This window comes from Ascaphus truei, chromosome 12 (assembly GCF_040206685.1).
Source record: "Ascaphus truei isolate aAscTru1 chromosome 12, aAscTru1.hap1, whole genome shotgun sequence".
NCBI lineage: Eukaryota > Metazoa > Chordata > Amphibia > Anura > Ascaphidae > Ascaphus > Ascaphus truei.
The window spans coordinates 39,067,716-39,086,634 of record NC_134494.1 but is presented as its reverse complement, the minus strand read 5'-3'; the positions used below and the strand labels follow the sequence as shown (position 1 = coordinate 39,086,634).

Here is an 18,919-nt window from a genome sequence, read left to right as displayed (position 1 = left end):
TGTATGTGTATACCGGTATTACCTCTCTGGGCGTGTATGTGTATACCGGTATTACCTCTCTGGGCGTGTATGTGTATACCGGTATTACCTCTCTGGGCGTGTATGTGTATACCGGTATTACCTCTCTGGGCGTGTATGTGTATACCGGTATTACCTCTCTGGGCGTGTATGTGTATACCGGTATTACCTCTCTGGGCGTGTATGAGTATACCGGTATTACCTCTCTGGGCGTGTATGTGTATACCGGTATTACCTCTCTGGGTGTGTATGTGTATATCGGTATTACCTCTCTGGACGTGTATGTGTATACCGGTATTCCCTCTCTGGGCGTGTATGTGTATACCGGTATTACCTCTCTGGGCGTGTATGAGTATACCGGTATTACCTCTCTGGGCGTGTATGTGTATACCGGTATTACCTCTCTGGGCGTGTATGTGTATACCGGTATTACCTCTCTGGGAGTGTATGTGTATACCGGTATTACCTCTCTGGGCGTGTATGTGTATACCGGTATTACCTCTCTAGACGTGTATGTGTATACCGGTATTACCTCTCTGGGTGTGTGTGTGTATACAGGTATTACCTCTCTGGGCGTGTATGTGTATATCGGTATTACCTCTCTGGGCATGTATGTGTATACCGGTATTACCTCTCTGGGCGTGTATGTGTATACCGGTATTACCTCTCTGGGAGTGTATGTGTATACCGGTATTACCTCTCTGGGCGTGTATGTGTATACCGGTATTACCTCTCTGGGTGTGTGTGTGTATACAGGTATTACCTCTCTGGGCGTGTATGTGTATATCGGTATTACCTCTCTGGGCGTGTATGTGTATACCGGTATTACCTCTCTGGGCGTGTATGTGTATACCGGTATTATCTCTCTGGGAGTGTATGTGTATACCGGTATTACCTCTCTGGGCATGTATGTGTATACCGGTATTACCTCTCTGGGCGTGTATGTGTATACCGGTATTACCTCTCTGGGCTTGTACGTGTATACCGGTATTACCTCTCTGGGCGTGTATGTGTATATCGGTATTACCTCTCTGGGCGTGTATGTGTATACCGGTATTACCTCTCTGGGAGTGTATGTGTATACCGGTATTACCTCTCTGGGCGTGTATGTGTATACCGGTATTACCTCTCTGGGCGTGTATGTGTACAGTATACCGGTATTACCTCTCTGGGTGTGTATGTGTATACCGGTATTACCTCTCTGGGCGTGTATGTGTATACCGGTATTACCTCTCTGGGCGTGTATGTGTATACCGGTATTACCTCTCTGGGCATGTATGTGTATATCGGTATTACCTCTCTGGGTGTGTATGTGTATACCGGTATTACCTCTCTGGGTGTGTATGTGTATACCGGTATTACCTCTCTGGGCGTGTATGTGTATACCGGTATTACCTCTCTGGGCGTGTATGTGTATGTATACCGGTATTACCTCTCTGGGAGTGTATGTGTATACCGGTATTACCTCTCTGGGCGTGTATGTGTATACCGGTATTACCTCTCTGGGTGTGTGTGTGTATACAGGTATTACCTCTCTGGGCGTGTATGTGTATATCGGTATTACCTCTCTGGGCGTGTATGTGTATACCGGTATTACCTCTCTGGGCGTGTATGTGTATACCGGTATTATCTCTCTGGGAGTGTATGTGTATACCGGTATTACCTCTCTGGGCATGTATGTGTATACCGGTATTACCTCTCTGGGCGTGTATGTGTATACCGGTATTACCTCTCTGGGCTTGTACGTGTATACCGGTATTACCTCTCTGGGCGTGTATGTGTATATCGGTATTACCTCTCTGGGCGTGTATGTGTATACCGGTATTACCTCTCTGGGAGTGTATGTGTATACCGGTATTACCTCTCTGGGCGTGTATGTGTATACCGGTATTACCTCTCTGGGCGTGTATGTGTACAGTATACCGGTATTACCTCTCTGGGTGTGTATGTGTATACCGGTATTACCTCTCTGGGCGTGTATGTGTATACCGGTATTACCTCTCTGGGCGTGTATGTGTATACCGGTATTACCTCTCTGGGCATGTATGTGTATATCGGTATTACCTCTCTGGGTGTGTATGTGTATACCGGTATTACCTCTCTGGGTGTGTATGTGTATACCGGTATTACCTCTCTGGGCGTGTATGTGTATACCGGTATTACCTCTCTGGGCGTGTATGTGTATGTATACCGGTATTACCTCTCTGGGCGTGTATGTGTATACCGGTATTACCTCTCTGGGCGTGTATGTGTATACCGGTATTACCTCTCTGGGTGTGTATGTGTATACCGGTATTACCTCTCTGGGCGTGTATGTGTATATCGGTATTACCTCTCTGGGTGTGTATGTGTATACCGGTATTACCACTCTGGGCGTGTATGTGTATATCGGTATTACCTCTCTGGGTGTGTATGTGTATACCGGTATTACCTCTCTGGGTGTGTATGTGTATACCGGTATTACCTCTCTGGGCGTGTATGTGTATACCGGTATTACCTCTCTGGACATAGTGATGTGACCGGCTTGGGGGGGGCCGCAGAATTTCCCCGAGCAGGGAGACAGGAGGAGGTGTCAGGAGCTTGGGTCCAAGGAGTGGAGGAAACAACATGGAGTGGAGAGAGGTGTGTGTGTGTCTCAAGGCCTACAGTATATGCGGGATGTACTGTAGGCTTCTTTCAATCAGATCAGCTATTACACAAGACATCATGCAATCCAATGTGCTGATACAACACGAATTGCACAAGCTGAACATTTACCAGTAAGTATGTGACACACATGAGTTTTTCCGACCTTTTGTCCACATTTAATATCTTTCATCGGTCTGTGGACAACATGTATTTTGTGAAATGCCAAATCATTTTGTAATTAATTTATGGACAAAATGTTAAGTTACAAACTGTACAGCATTTGAATTGCTACCTTCTTGCAACCCCACAAATGCATTTTTGTTTGTTTTTTCCCATCCACTTAATAGTTTTTATAGTGGGATACACGTATATATGCAAAGTACCAAGTTTATACTGCAGCATATACATTTTTAGAAAGGGGTTGCTGCCTAGAACTACTATCTCTGTGTCTAGATCCTCTCCTGAGGAGCTGAACCCCACTAATTCTGTGTCTCGCCCCTCGCCCGAGGAGCTGAACCCCACTATCTCAGTATCTCGACTCTCCTGAGGAGCTGAACCCCACTCTGTGTCTCGACCCTCTCCCGAGGAGCTGCACCTCACTAATTCAGTGTCTCGACCCTCCCGTGGAGCTGAACCCCACTAATTCTGTGTCTCGAACCTCGCGCGAGGAGCTGAACCCCACTATCTCAGTATCTCGACTCTCTCCCAAGAAGCTGAACCCCACTAATTCAGTGTATCGACCCTCTCCCGAGGAGCTGAACCCCACTATCTCAGTATCTCGACTCTCTCCTGAGGAGCTGAACCCCACTCTCTGTGTCTCGACTCTCTCCCGAGGAGCTGCACCTCACTAACTCTGTGTCTCGACCCTATCTGGAGGAGCTGCACCTCACTAATTCAGTGCATCGACCCTCTCCCGAGGAGCTGAACCCCACTAACTCTGTGTCTCGACCTTATCTCGAGGAGCTGCACCTCACTAATTCAGTGCATCGACCCTATCCCGAGGAGCTGAACCCCACTATCTCAGTGTCTCGACCCTCTCCCGAGGAGCTGAACCCCACTAATTCAGTGTCTCGACCCTCTTGCGAGGAGCTGCACCCCACTAACTCCGTGTCTCGACCCTCTCCCGAGAACACCCCAGACAGGCCATGTTTTAAGAGCACCCAGCTAATCACATGTTTATATACAACATAAGAACAAACGTGTGCTTGGAAATTCACAGGCTAATACTAACATGTGGTCTAGCTGGGGTGTGGAGTGGGGCGCAGTATTATTTAAAGTTGAACCCCATTCATTTCAGCTCCGGGGACCTCCAGCTTCCCAAGATACTTACCTCCAAAGGTGGTGCTGGTATCTCGGCAAAGTTTAAAGCTCCCGAATCACGTTGGCCAATAGGACGTCGAACCTCATGATGTCACGGCTTCCTATTGGCCCACAGAGCGCAGGAGCTTTAAAAGTTGGTTTTACAAGAACTCTGTTAGCCGATGGGAGCGGGTACCAGCACCCACTACGGAGGTAAGAATCTCGGGGAGCAGGGGGTCCCCGGCGCTGAAATGAATGGGGTTCAACTCCGCAGACCCTCTGCTTCAATCATGAATAAAAAAAATTGCAAATAAATGTTAAAAAAAAAAGAAAGAAATAAAATAGCGCTGGGATTGACTCTTTAAAATGCAGGTAATCCGGACAATGTTAATACTTTTTGTTAGCAGGTCCTTTCAAACAGACCAGAGCAATGATGAAGGGGATGTAAAAAGCAAGCAGCGCAGAAAACGATAACTGCAGAAAAATCCATGCCCCAGTAACGCCCCCAGAATGACCAGTTTGAGATTTCAGAAGTAAAACGGGTTCAGGTTTTATATAACCCTCCCACTGTTATCTGGCACAGTAAGATCCCTGGTTCCAGGTGGCAGAAGGCATCTCTCTTTAGAAGATAAAAGAGAAAATTCCTTTTGATTTAAAAGCCTTTTATCTCAAGTGAGCAAACGATAGAGAGGTTTCGTGTCCCTTTTGTAACCACCGATATGAAAAATGTTTGTTCTTTGTGTGGCTTCAGAAAAAGTAGCAGCAAAAGGACAAAATCTTAAAGGATATTATTATTTTTACCGCAAAAAGGGATTTTACTTGTATTATTTTGAGTTTTCAATTTAAAGCTGCCGACCAAGCTGCCTTTTTTTAATTTTATTTCCCCTTTAATATGCGCATCAATACAATCCAATAATAAGTAATTAACTAAGTTGCCGATAGATCCGTTCTCCTGTGATCGATCGGCAAAGATTCGGCTCGGGGGCTCACTAAATGGCTGTTAGTGCAGCAGAAGAGGACCAAAGATGCAAAGTTCTGTGGGGAAGATCATGTGACCAGGCAGTCACTAGATACAATTGGTGCACTGCTAGAGAGAGGCAGGGCTCAAAAAGGGGTGTGCCAGAGCCTGTTTCAGAAGAGGAAGGGGATGTGACTTTGTAAATGGTTGTTATAGAAACAAAAATGCCTGTTACATTATAATACATTAACAATGTCATTTGGACATGTTACAAGTATGTTCTCACAGTACAGAGCTGATTTATTAAAGAAACACACAGGCAGGATATTGCTTGGTCTGCCGCTTTAAGTTTGGTGTGCACAGACTTCATGTTGCTTTTCTATTAACGACTTGTTAGAAATAAGCTGTCAATAAGAAGCTACATGTTTTTTAAACTTGGGATGTGAAGATTAGCCATACTGCTGCGGCCGAGTTTATTCGAGCATTTGCCCGTTCTCGGCCGCAGCAGTAACCTGGCGCGCGCCGGAGGGTGCCGGGCGCGCACCGAAGCAGCGGAAGAGCGCCCTCCGATCGGGGCGCTCTCCCTCCCGCTGCCGGGTCCGCCGGGTCCCCCGGAACCCCCTGCCGCCGTCCCCCACATCGCGGGACACCAGGGCTCCCTTGGGGAGCCCTGGACGCGTGTGCAGGGGGCGCTGGCACCCGATGACGCGTGACCGCGCATCGGTGACGCGCGGCACGCCGAGGGAGTGGGGCTAGCAAGCCGGGGCATCCCCCGGCTTGCGGAACTAGCCCTGCTCGGATTAAGTGTGTCGGTAGTGTATGGTGTGAGGACAAAAACTGATATAAAGTCATCTACAGTTATTAATTCAATTCAGAAATGCCACCAAACTGTATTCCATACGGACTTAGGCTGCGGTCCCTGTGCGTTCTACAGTGCACGCCTCGGCCCCCCAATCTATCCGGGCCCAGTACATGCGTCGGCGCGCATTTAGCAGCCACGCTGTACTGCAAGTTTTCACACATACAATTTTTTTTGTATGTGGAACTTGCGACGGAGGCGTGGCCACGCCCCCCCCCCCCGGCGGTTCAGCCAATGAGGGCGAATCAGCCTTGTAAGGTCTTGGCCACACCCCGCAAACCCCCCGCCACACCCCCTCCCGACGCAAACTCTCCCTCTCTCCCAGGACCGCGATCTACGGTGAAGCGCTGTGCATGCACCGGGCGCACGTGCTACAGAACGCACTGGGACCGCAGCCTTAGGCTGGAGCCATGGTACCGCAGACCGTGCGTGAGTGATCAGACTGCCTTAAGTGTTCACGTCCATGCGACGTGCAGGCGGGAGGGGTCGGTCACATGAGTGGTTTGGCCCAATGAGGTTGAACCAGCTCCATGACGGCCCTAGGCATGCCCCCCGCGGCGCAGCACGGCACATCTCCAATGGCCACAAAACGCACCCGCTTCACGCGGGTGACGTCACGGCCGCGCACGCCTCTGCACGGGCGAAGGCACCATGGTCCCAGCTTTACACGTAAACTAAGCTACAGCTCAGGGCCGCACGGTATAGAAACAAAGTAATCCATTTCAAGCTTTATAATCGGGTGATAAATAAAGAAGATATGGGGGAAAATAAGATTTTCTATAAATATGGCCATTTTTCGTTCATATATGACCCTAAGCATCGTGTGCATTGAAAGTGACAAACTGCCTTGCTTATCATTTGAAAACATCATCAATGACTTTGCTCTCCAAAAATCCTGAAACAAAATGTTTTAATATTAAAATTAATGTGATGTGCAAACACTGTTCCTTTTTAGCTTTACACCGTCGCCTTTGTACTGTATACAGTATAACAATGCTGGTATAATGCATTCATTCATTTCAGTTATATTTTCAATGGTCCCTCCAGTCAGAATAATACATCTATTTCTCACGTAAATTTGACATATCTTAGCACAGATATTTTATAACCTTTTTCCTCTCGAAGCGCCCTTAATCTCAGTGCTCAGTTGCTGAGGCTCCCCTACAACAGGACAGGGTCACAGAAAACACAGGACAGAGAGACAGAGATAGACAGTTACAGGAGACGGTCAGAGGGGGGCAGGGAGTCACAGGAAACACACACACAACAGGACAGTCACAGAAAACACACACCGACAGATCATATACACACACAACAACAGAACAGATACACACAGGACAGAGACACACAACCTCACATCTTTCCGGGCCTATGCTGCTTCCTCCTCTGATTGGCCACACCCCGCAGGCTCCTGACACCTCCTCCTGATTGGCTGCATTAGAATAGAGGAAACTGCCCTGCCCCCTAGGAACTGCCCCGCTGTCTCCCTGCCCTGGGAGATCGGGGCACCCTTTTGATCATCTCACGGAACCTCAGGGTGCCGCCCCACGAAACCCTAGTTGGGAAACACAGGCTTAGGGCCTCAGAAGGTCAAAGTCTGGCCCTGACTATACTGAATGTAGGCAGTCTGGCCATTGGGATTTGCCAACACAATATTACACCGACTCCCTTCTGCCTACTATCTGCCTTGGAGTGAAGCCAGTTCCAATCAGTGGCTTTGTATAGCACCCAACAGTCCCCAGCATTCTACACTCCAGAAGCTGCATCACAATGCTGCCCCTACTGGCCATGACAACCAACATTACTTGATGTGCCAGCTGGACTATGCTCAGGTTATTTCCCTGTGGGAATCTACCTAGGAAGGCTGACCTGTTCTCTGTCTCTATAAAAGTTAAGGGTTTGTCCGCTAGGGACACGAAAGATACCTTATGTCTTTTACGTATCCTCCAACAGTTTCCTGACCCTATAAAATCCGAAGAAATATGACCAGACGTCTCTCTTCTGTTTGAAACACCTGTGTTGCTAGGCTGAGGTGGAAGGGCTTATTAATGCAGCATATAGTTTCCCCTATTATAATTAGCAACGTTTTGAAATGACAAAAACTAACAAATCTCCTAAAGATTTGACCCCACCCATCACATAGGTAGGTTTAACGGGAGTTTTTAAAATATACCTGAATAGAAATATGTAACGGGCAAGGCATACCACATGAGCCCCGTAGTAGCAGCGATGGGTATACCCTTGCCGTTCCTTCCTGGTGGTTTAAATGCCAGTCCGGGGCTGCACACGTACCCCCAATGTTTTTTTGCACTTACATGAGGACGAACTGCACCCCCAGGCAGGCACATGGGGTTCTGAACTGTGCCACCTCTCTCCCACCCGCTCAATAAGATGACTGACACCTTGAATACTCCTGATTTGATTCCTAAATAGATTTCTGCTCCTTGATATGCCTGATCACATTACTTATTACCTTTTGGAACTTTTAAAATACTGCCTTTATTTTTCATTTGTTCTAAGCCGACACCATCAAAACAGCATTGCAGACTTATGCTATGAAGGATGCAACCCTTTTCCTCAGCATTATTTTACACCCCATGCAATATTTTCTTTGCCACTATTACTAAAGTGATTAAATGTGGTCCCTGATAGTATCCCCTCTGCGGCTTCCTAATGTCTTTTTATTCATGGAAACCAGGGGTGGTCAACTCCAGTCCTCAAGACCACCAACAGGTCAGGTTTTCAGGAAATCCCTGCTTCAGCACAGGTGGCTCAATCAGTGGCTCAGTCGAAGCTGTTGCCGGTAGACTGAACAGGCAAAAAAACTTGCCCGGGAGAATAATATGGCCGACGGATTCAGCCTTGCCCTCCAGCAGCCACCAGAAATTAGAGAGATGATCTTGCGGCTTTCTGATGGTGATCATATATTAAGGGGTTTTCTTAACGAGGGGTCCCTGTCTCTAGGATCACGTTTAAGCTTTGCGGGACCCCCTCCTTTATGTAGGAATAATTGTAGTTTTGGCAGGGCGTGCATTGATGCTTTAAAAGTTTTTGAAGGCCCTTTCATCAAATAATCTATATATTTTGGAAAGTTGTCTGTCTGCTCGCTATGCATTTGAACCCCTCTTTAGATATCATAACCACATTTTGCGTGATGGTTCCTGAGATTAAGGAACAGGTTCTGATCTATATTTCAATACACAGCATTAATTCTAGGAAGAATAGAAAATTGTAATATACAAACGCCAGTGGGTGTTGTACCTGGTAGGCTATGTATCTGGCATGTGACATCATAATGCACATAGCCTGGTGGCAGATAAGGAGAGTCAAATAGGTTTAAAGTTTAGAAAGAAAGCAGAGGGAGAAAGAGAGGAAGTCAGTTGACACATGAGGAGAAAGTAAGAATGCTGAAGGAGAGAGGCGGAAAGTATTGGGGACATATCGTAAGGTATTAAAGGAAAAATGCGGTGATGAGGATGAAGAGGGAGAGAATTGGGGAAAGATTAGCAGCTCATCTACATACAGTATCTTCTATTTACACGCAGGGGGGGTTACTCCAACCCGTGCGAAGCCGAGTACTTTCAGCTACTCACTTCATAACTAGGAAAAAGGTTGGCAAATTCCCTTAAATTTCTGGATCAATTGTTAAGCAGCTGTCCTGAGTCTGATAACAATGCAGTAATGTTAAATGGATGCAGCCACAAGCTGAAGTGTTTACATTTTGAAAATGTCTGATAAACAAGACTTGTCTATTTCTCCCGAGGGCCATCAGATCTATACAACCCATGTAATGTTGTGCTCACGGTAACTTTCTGCGCTGCCTGTAACCCAAACTGACACCTTCTTGTTTCAACACTCCGGCTAGAATGTATCTCGCTGATAATACTTTCAGAAGGTATTTCTCCTGCCAGGGAGGATTCATCACGCTACTAAAAAGCGGTGTGCTTATCTCTGGAAGAAAGAAAGCCTGAAGCATTTCCGTCAGCAATAGAATGCATGATAACCAGAAACATTTAGAAAGCAGAGGCGCGCCGGCTTGCACCACAATAGCTGTAATTGAAATGTCTTCTCGTTTTGATAATCTGCTTGATTTACGAATTCAGCAACAAACGTATGTGTGCGAATGAAATACTATCATTTTTGGTGGGCAGTGCAGTGAGCCTCTTACGAATCTCTCCCGGAAAGAACACGAGCAGAGCGCTTATCAGCACGCAGAATGTTTCTGATGTTAGCGTTGGTAGCGTCTCACGCAGGGATTCATTCATACACACGTTTTGTATTTTGCTGAACAAGGAATGGGCTTGTTAAGACCATTGTGAAAGCAGCGATCCCCACAGAAGCATGTAGAAAAGAGGTAGCCAACTCCAGTCTTCGAGGGCCATCAACAGGTCAGGTTTTCAGGATATCCCCCTGCTTCAGCACAGGTGGCTCAGTCAGACTGAGACGCGTGGGTAAGAAGCCGGGGTCTCTAACCGCTGCGTGGCCCGCGCCCCCCCCCAATAAAGTTTTGCGCCCCCCAGTTTGCGCACCGCTGCATTAAAGGGCAGTATCTAAGGTAGGGTTTTCAGGATATCCCTGCTTCAGCATAGGTGGCTCAATCTTAGGCTACGCTTTTAGTGCCGGCGACTGTGACGTCAGGCTACGGTCGCTGGAAAAATCAAATTGAGATGACTTCCAGCGATCGCGACCAAGCTGTCGCGTAGCGCTTAGGGTGCGGCCAGGGTGGCGCTGAGCGTGCAGGCGCTCATGCGGCGCAAGCAAGTGGCAAATTCAAATTTGCTTGCTTGGCAAGCAGCTAAGCGCCGCGCATGCTCAGGCGCTCGCTCACGCTGGCAACACACATTGCTGCAATGTGTGTCATCGCGGGCCAGCGTGACCCCGCCCGCTCAGCGCCTCCCTGGCCGAGGCCTTACTATAAGCTCACGCGACGGAGGCAATGCATTTGTTTTGATGCAACGTTGCGTCGCTGTCACTATAAGCGCAGCCTTATGCTGAAGTAGGCTCTTCGACTGAGCCACCTCTGCCGAAGTAGGAATATCCGTAAAACCTGACCTGTTGGGGGGGTGTCTTGAGTACTGGAGTTTAGAGCCCCATACCCTAAGGAACGAAGGAGAGTGGCGTGTTTTATAGGTTAAATGTAGCTGACACCTTTTTATTTAAAAAAAATAAAAATATATATATATATATATGTATATTTCATTTTTAAACTTTCCCATGACAAAGTTTTTTTTTAGAGCAGGAGGGGGGGAGTTTACAATCATTACCCAATGTCTCTTGGTGAGTCTTCAAAACTAGATCGTCAACCTTCATTTTGTATTCGTAGCTGTTTTTGATTTTGACGTAGGAAGGCCTGAAGCCTGCAGTAGAGTATTCACATGGTGACTCCTGCTGTGTATTCTCACGGTCTCGCTCTCCCAGTCTCATATTTACCTCTAGTCCATATTGTGTTGGTGACAGCCCATTCCCGTCTGTGATAAGCTGAGCAGCCTGTCACTCAGCCAGGGACAGCCATTGCAGCTGCACACCCCTCTTCCTGTCTGTTCCTATTGGAGGAAGTATCAGGACAGGGGCGGGGCACATACCATGCTGCTTCCTCCAGCCTCTTCACCAAGCAATAATTCCCCAGACCTCAGTGAGTACAAGCAGTATAGATGTACAGGGGCTAATAAGGAGGTGGGGAGGGGTTAAGTGTGTGTGTGTGTGTGTGTGTGTTTTGGAGGTGGGAAGCAATGAAGGAGGTGCATTTGGAAAAGAGTTAATAAAGGGTGTGTGTGGGAAGGGGATAATAAGGGGGTGTGGGAAGGGGTTAATAAGGGGGTGTGGGAAGGGGTTAATAAGGGTGTGTGTGGGAGGGGGTTAATAAGGGTGAGTGTGTGGGAAGGGGTTAATAAAGGGGTGCAGGAAGGAGTTAAAGCTGCAGACCAAGCAATATCCTACATGTGTATTTTTTTTAAATAATCAGTTCTGTACTATGAGAAAATACTTGTAGCTCTGAATTATGTTTTTAATGTATTATAAAGTTACAAGTTAGCAACCATTTACAAAGCCACATCCCCTTCCTCTTCTGAAACAGGCTCTGGCACACCCCTATTTGAGCCCTGCCCTCTCTCTAGCAGTGCACCAATTGTATCTAGTGACTGCCTGGTCACATGATATTCCTCACAGAACTTTGCATCTTTGGTCCTCTTTCGCTGCACTGACAGCCATTTAGTGAACCCCCGAGCCAAATCTTCACAGATCGATTGGCAATTTAGCTAATTATTTGTCAGTGTGCAGATTGTATTGATGCACATATTGAATGGGGGAAAAAACCCAGACAGCTTGAACTGCTGCATAAGGCTCGGGCCATAGAAGGGGAAGCAGGGCTGGACCGCGCTGACGCTGAGGCTCGCCTGCTGAAATCTGCGCAATTTCATGCCCATGCAGGCGAGCCAGCGGGCGCGATGGGAGGTGGGGGGAGACTGAGGGAGGCGGGGCAGTGAAGTCGCTGGGCCAATCGCCTGCGACGCACCGATGTCAACGTCACGGCGCCGTGACGTTGACGCTGCTCCGCGCAAATTGGATGTTTTCAGCCGACAGCGCTCTGAAAAACAGCTTAGCTATCGGCTGAAAAATCCAGCGCCTCAGCACGCCTGCGGACGCTCGCGTGAGCCCCCTCTCAAGGCATCCTCATTGAGGATGCAGGGGCTCAGCGCGGAGCGTCCGTACGGCTCAGCGCGGCCTGTCCTTCTATGGACTCGGCCTAAGGCTGAGTCCCCGCTGGTGAGGTTGCGACGGGAGGGGGCGTGGTCGGGTTTTTGTGGGGGCGTGGCCATGACCTCATGCGTCTGGTTCACCCTCATTGGCTGAACCGGCGGCAGGGGCGTGGCCACGGCTCCGTCGCAAGTTCCACACACAATTTTTTTGAGTGTGTGGAATCTTGCAGTACTGCGCGGCTGCTGAATGTGCGCCGACGCATGTACTCGGCCCTGAGTGACTGGGGGGCCGGTGCTGTGGCGTGCGCTGTGGCAGTCACTGGGACCGCAGCCTTGCGCAACTAGTGATCACAGAAGATGAGACCAGATGCCAGTGATGTGCAGGAAGGATAAGGCGCGGGTGACAATGTACAGGAGGGGATAGAGTGGCAGGCTGTGGGAGAGGGCGGGTGACCAGGTTGCGTGTGGCAGGCCGGGCATGGGTGGCAGGGTACGGAGAGAGAATAGTGCAGGGTTGAATTACCAAGAGGTATCTATTTCATTGTTTATTTTGTCTGGCCAGTATTATAGAATACTTGCTATTTAATACTTAATCTAGCACCTCATACGGCACTAATCCTTTACATTTATTAATTAAAATATCCCCTTTAAAGACACCCAGCATTGTACCTAGTTTGCTTTATCGACCTTAGAAATGCATTTAAAAAAAAAAAACATTTGTAGCTTATATTAACCAGCAAACAAAACGCGCTGGGGGCTTGATTAGGTACAACACCCCCTTTTGGTAATTTGTATACACTTGGCAAAGTTCCAGGGGTGCAGAACTCGGTCTGGTATCAGAGAATGTGAAAACCTTTTAGTAAATCACGTAGGGCGAAAATAAAATAAAAAAAACAGTGCACATAATGTCCCCCTATAAATTGAGCCTGGGGTCCCCCTAAGGGCGGCCCATGTGATGAATCCATTGATGTTATTATAAGTGTAGCCTAAAGGCCAGCAAGGGTCGGTGCTGGCTGCTGATGGCTTTTGGGGTGTATTTCCTGTATTTGCTGCAAGAAATCTCCTCTTGGCCTTTCAGATGCTGTTTTATATTTTCCTAAAAGCCGCTACAACGTTTAGAAAAAAGCTTTGGAAATATTGTGTGCCCAGGAGATCCAAAAGAAGCTCCCCACCCTCCCTCCCCGAGCAGACTGTAGTGGGTTACCGTGGTAACCAGACGCTTGAAATAAAAAAATGTTAACACTTAAAGCAGCAATCCCGCTTTCCCTTTTTATTATATATATTATTTATTTATTTCTGGGATTGAAGTTGGGGGTCCCTGGAGCTGAACTTCAGCTGTTAACTTCAGCTCCGCTTTCCCGCGATATTTCCGCAGCATGGGCCCAGAAAGATGTGAGGTTGTGTATCTCAGTCCTGTGTGTGTGTGTCTGTGTCTGTGTGTCTCGGTCCTGTGTGTGTGTGTTTCCTGTGACTCCCTGCCCCCTGTGACTCCCTGCCCTCTCTGTCTCCTGTGACTCTCTGCCCCCCTCTGTCTCCTGTGACTCCCTGCCCCTCTGACCACTCTGACTGTCTGTCTCCTGTAACTCTGCCTCTCTGTCCCGTGTTTTCTGTGACTCCGTCCTGTTGTAGGGGTGTAGGGGAGCACTGTGATTAGGGACGCCTGGAGAGGAAAAAGGTAGAAAACCCCCTGCATTAGGTGATCTGCGGAAGTGACTATTACTTGGAGTTAGCGGAAGAGTTACACGAATCAAATACCATAATGGTATCGAATATCCGCATGAACGTATAGCTAGTTTATCAGAGGAGTGAGTTGAGTTACGTGTGCGTCTGTGTTGTATTACTGCAGCTGGCTAATGAATCTCAAACGCTTTGTCAATCCACGATAATGTACATAACATCCTCTCTGCTGGAAGCCAACTTCCGGTCCTATTAAAATGACAGGTCCATATTTCCAAAGGGGGTTTTACCTTATTTCAGGGGTGCTCAACTCCAGTCCTCAAGCAAACCAACAGGTCAGGTTTTCAGGATATCCCTGCATCAGCATAGGTGGCTGTCAGTCTCTGGTTTAGCACAGGTGGCTCAATCAGAGGCTTGACCTTCGACTGAGCCTCTGATTGAGCCACCTGTGCTGAAGCAGGGATATCCTGAAAACCTGACCTGTTGGGGGGAGAGGGTGGGCCTTGAGGACTGGAATTGAGCACTCCTGCCGCATATGGCGCCTTCTTGGCATTGAGACCCTTGATCCTTGAATGGGCCTTGAAGGGACATGTTTACAACGGTTGAGTTTTTTGATGATGGAGTTGGTATCTTCCCGAGGAGATGGCACGGAGAGAGGATGATCATTCACACCTGCGCTAAGAGTCTCCTTCATTAAACAAGGTTCTTCTGATTACATTACATTCAGTATAATTACAGGGTGTGACGGCCTCTTCTATTCAGTCTGTCATTATTCCACAACAGGAATTTCATTTTGAAACCCAGAATAATCATTTTGTCGGCACGTAATGAGGGCGCTTGCTCTCTGTGTGCATTGTAGGGGATTCTGTAGCTCGGAACCTGAATCTCTTGCGGGTCTTTGTTTTTTTTTTGACTTAGAACTGACCATCGGGGGGGACATGTAAATCCCCATCCAAGAGGGGAAGATAGCGTGTTTTTATGAGCCAAAAAATACAACAAAGCACTTTTGATGTTGTCATTTGTCACTTTGATTTATGTTTTTAAGAGGAGTGTAATCATGAATATTCTGAATGTTTCTTTCTCTTCTTTCTCGTCTCTGAATATGTGACGGTATCAGTGAAGTCGAATTAAACATCTGTTTGTGAAATAAGCCAGAGTGCGGATGGCAGCTGCTGTAGAATTGTAAATGCACTACAGCTGTCAGACTTGTACATTTAACAATGGTTTTCATTTGCTAATGGCAACTAGGAAATAATGGCGAATTTTCTCTTCTTTTATTGCGTGCATATATATAAATACAAACGATTAATTCCGCCTACCAACAGGAAACAAGTGGCCAGATCTAACAGCAGAACGCGCCGTTTCAAGTAAAATCTAGATAAAGGAGCAATCCCCTCTTCCCAACGCCCCCTTTTTTCTTTGACTGGATGGGAACCAGGAGACCCTCCCCCCCCCCCCCCCCGGCGTCGAACCGTGTTATTTTAAGCCCCGGTTTCCGAGATTCTTACCGGTAAAGGTATCGGCGTCACTTCCTGAGTTTTAAATCCTCAGTGTCATGCGGGACAATAGGAATAGGGTCGCCAGGTGTCCGGTATTGAACTGGACTGTCCTGTATTTGGATACTCTCACCAGTAGAAAATGAGAGGTATTGTAATACTGGACATGTGTGTCCCTCGGTATTTTCCTCCCTGGACACAGTGACCTGACGCACCTTTCACCATTGAGTCCAGTATTTTTGGAGAAGCCACCTGGCAACCCTAAATAGGAAGCAACGGGTGAGGTTTGCGGCTTCCTATTGGGCCTGGGTGATCCAGGAGGATTTAAACCGTAATGTCGTTTCCCGTGGATAGGACTGAAACGCTGGTACCGTCACAGCGAAGTATCCCAGGGATCAGGGTCAAGGGAATTACACGAGCAGTAAAGCTCTGGGGACCCCCCGTCAAAATAAAAGTGTGGTTAAAGAATGATTAATGAAGCCCCTTCCCCACGCCCTGCCCAACCTTAATCGTTGTGTTGGTTTGTTCTTAGAATCAAACCGGGGGTCGTTCTGAGCCAAACTGCGCTATTTTAAGCTTTGGAGAGCTCCCAGTTTAGTTGCTATGTGTTTACTGGGCGCCAAACCTTCTAGGCCAATAGGAAGTACACTTTATTTGGCGATTCTGTGTGTTTTTGTGCCTGATTCGGCTCTGTTGTTGAGGAGCTGAGCTGACCTGCGACTGTACAGCTCAGTCTTGGCCACGACCCCTTAATGATCCTTTCAATATGTACATATAGTTTATCGTCTGCCAAGCTTTTACTTTCTTTCCTTCAGCAGTTTTTTCCTTCGAGATGTGAGCACGTGCTCTTCAAAGTCTGTTTTTTTGGCTACCCATCCCATTAAGAGAGGGACTAATTAATACCATAAAACTAAACCCAGCAGGCGGAAAACGGCTAATTATGTGCCCGCGTTGGTGACAGCAGGAGTAGCTGCTTCTGAAAGGAAACATGGTGAGAAGCCTTCTCTCCAAGCTTTGCAGTTGGGTAATAGGTTCACATTTGGGCGCCTTAATAAAACAGCTTGTGTTTCTTTGACAATCAGTGTGTCTCTGTGTATAGTAGAAGCTAAGCGTTACGTCAGGGGTTCTCCAGTCCTCAAGACCCCCCCCGACCCCCAACAGGTCAGGTTTTAAGGATATTCCTGCTTTAGTACAGGTGGCTCAGTCCAAGACTGAGCCACTGATTGAGCCACCTGTGCTGATGCAGGGATATCCTGAAAACCTGACCTGTTGGTTGCCCTTGAGTAGTGGAGTTGAGAACCCCCTAGGTACATCCTACCGTATGTCAACAAAATATTGAAAGACTTCATTCTGCCTGCTGCGTTCTACCACAGAATATCATCTGGATTTAATATTTTTCCAAATGTGAACGGATTGTTCAAATAATAAAGTGAGTTGAAGTGCTCAATGCACTGCAATTAGATTGCAAGCTCTTCGGGACAGGGACTCCTTTTCCTAAATGTTACTTTTATGTCTGAAGCGGTTCTTCCCATTATCTGTTATTTATGTTTTGTTACTTATGATTGTCACGTGTATTACTGCTGTGAAGCGCTATGTACAGTAATGACGCTATATACATAAAGACATTCGGTACATATCAGGAAAATATTATATTGCTATGTTGACTCTCTACTTACTTGAGTATGACACACCCCATTCCAGCAGGAGGCGCTGTCCAGAAAACCTGAATCCGCGTCCGTCGCCTCGGGGTGCTCTCGGTTACAGCTACATGGCAGTTGCTCATAAACTGAGTGTCTTCTTCATCTATTATCTGAAATAAGAACATCCATAATTTAATGACACCGTGAAACTCGCTTTGCTAATGCATTTTCTAACCCTGCGGGGGGATACCTGCCATACGCTGTGTGTTCATCAGGAACGAGTTATAGTGGCATTCCATTTCTACGACCCTTCCAAAAAATAAACATGCAGCAATACAAAGTAACCGTGGGAAAACCAATAATAGCACTGGTTTTCCCATTGCTGAGAATGGTGGCGCTTACCTGCGCCGTTTTACCACGTCCTGCACCTACAGTATGTATCCAAGTATCCTGCTCCAATGCGGCTCCATGTGCCTAGCTTGTGAGTCCAGTAGGAAGAGTTGGGGAGGTGTATATATGGTGCACACATTATGAGATGTATCACATTCTGTACGCCATTCTTTTCCCCTTTTATTTGCCCCCCAAAATCTACCACATCTAAAGTGGCAAGTCTAATATACTGCATCAGATGTAAGAAACTGGTCTTATACCTCAGCTCTGCCCAAAAATAACCCGGAGCAATGCATCGAAGCACACCATTCTCTGTGGTTTCCAACCTGTTGTTGTTGTTGTTGTTGTTGGGGAACCCTATAATTATATTTTTAAATTCTGAGAAACCCCAACCCTCTCTATTAGCGTGTCTGAGATCAGATGCATTGTAAGGAACCCCAACCCTCTCTAATAGCGTGTGTGAGATCAGATGCACTGTAAGGAACCCCAACCCTCTCTAATAGCGCGTCTGAGATCAGATGCATTGTAAGGAACCCCAACCCTCTCTAATAGCGCGTCTGAGATCAGATGCATTGTAAGGAACCCCAACCCTTTCTAATAGCGCGTCTGAGATCAGATGCATTGTAAGGAACCCAACCCTCTCTAATAGCGCGTCTGAGATCAGATGCATTGTAAGGAACTCCAACCCTCTCTAATAGCGCGTCTGAGATCAGGTGCATTGTAAGGATCCCCAACCCTCTCTAATAGCGCGTCTGAGATCAGATGCATTGTAAGGAACCCAACCCTCTTTAATAGCGCGTCTGAGATCAGATGCACTGTAAGGAACCCCAACCCTCTCTAATAGCGTGTGTGAGATCAGATGCACTGTAAGGAACCCCAACCCTTTCTAATAGCGCGTCTGAGATCAGATGCATTGTAAAATCTTCTGTATTTGGTTACATTTTCAAATGACCTGAAAAATGCTGGGAACCCTTTAGGGATGCCCGGGGAATCCAAGGATCCTAGTCACACCTGTTTAAATTAACTGCACTATGTTAATACATAGACCTCAAATGTTTCTAAGGCCTCGGCCATGTTCCCTGCTTGCTGGCGGAAGCGCGCTGACGTGCGCTCCCGCTCAGCACTGAGCCCCTACAGCCGCAATTAGAGCGGCTTTAGTAGGGGCTCACCTGCGCTTCCGCAAGTGCGCAGAAGCGCAGGTCTTAGGGGAATTTAAAATTCCCCCGCTTGCCGGCACGACAGGCCGGTCACGTGAGCGG

General features: G+C 47.4%; 1 protein-coding gene across 1 annotated transcript in view; it reads right to left on the bottom strand.

The window, feature by feature from the left end:
• SPON1 (spondin 1) overlaps positions 1 to 18,919 on the bottom strand; it is a 211,336-nt gene that overhangs the window by 141,381 nt on the left and 51,036 nt on the right. The window contains exon 3 of the mRNA XM_075567377.1: positions 17,307 to 17,440. Coding sequence (XP_075423492.1) covers positions 17,307 to 17,440 — 134 coding nt within the window. The remainder of the gene's footprint in view (positions 1 to 17,306; positions 17,441 to 18,919) is intronic.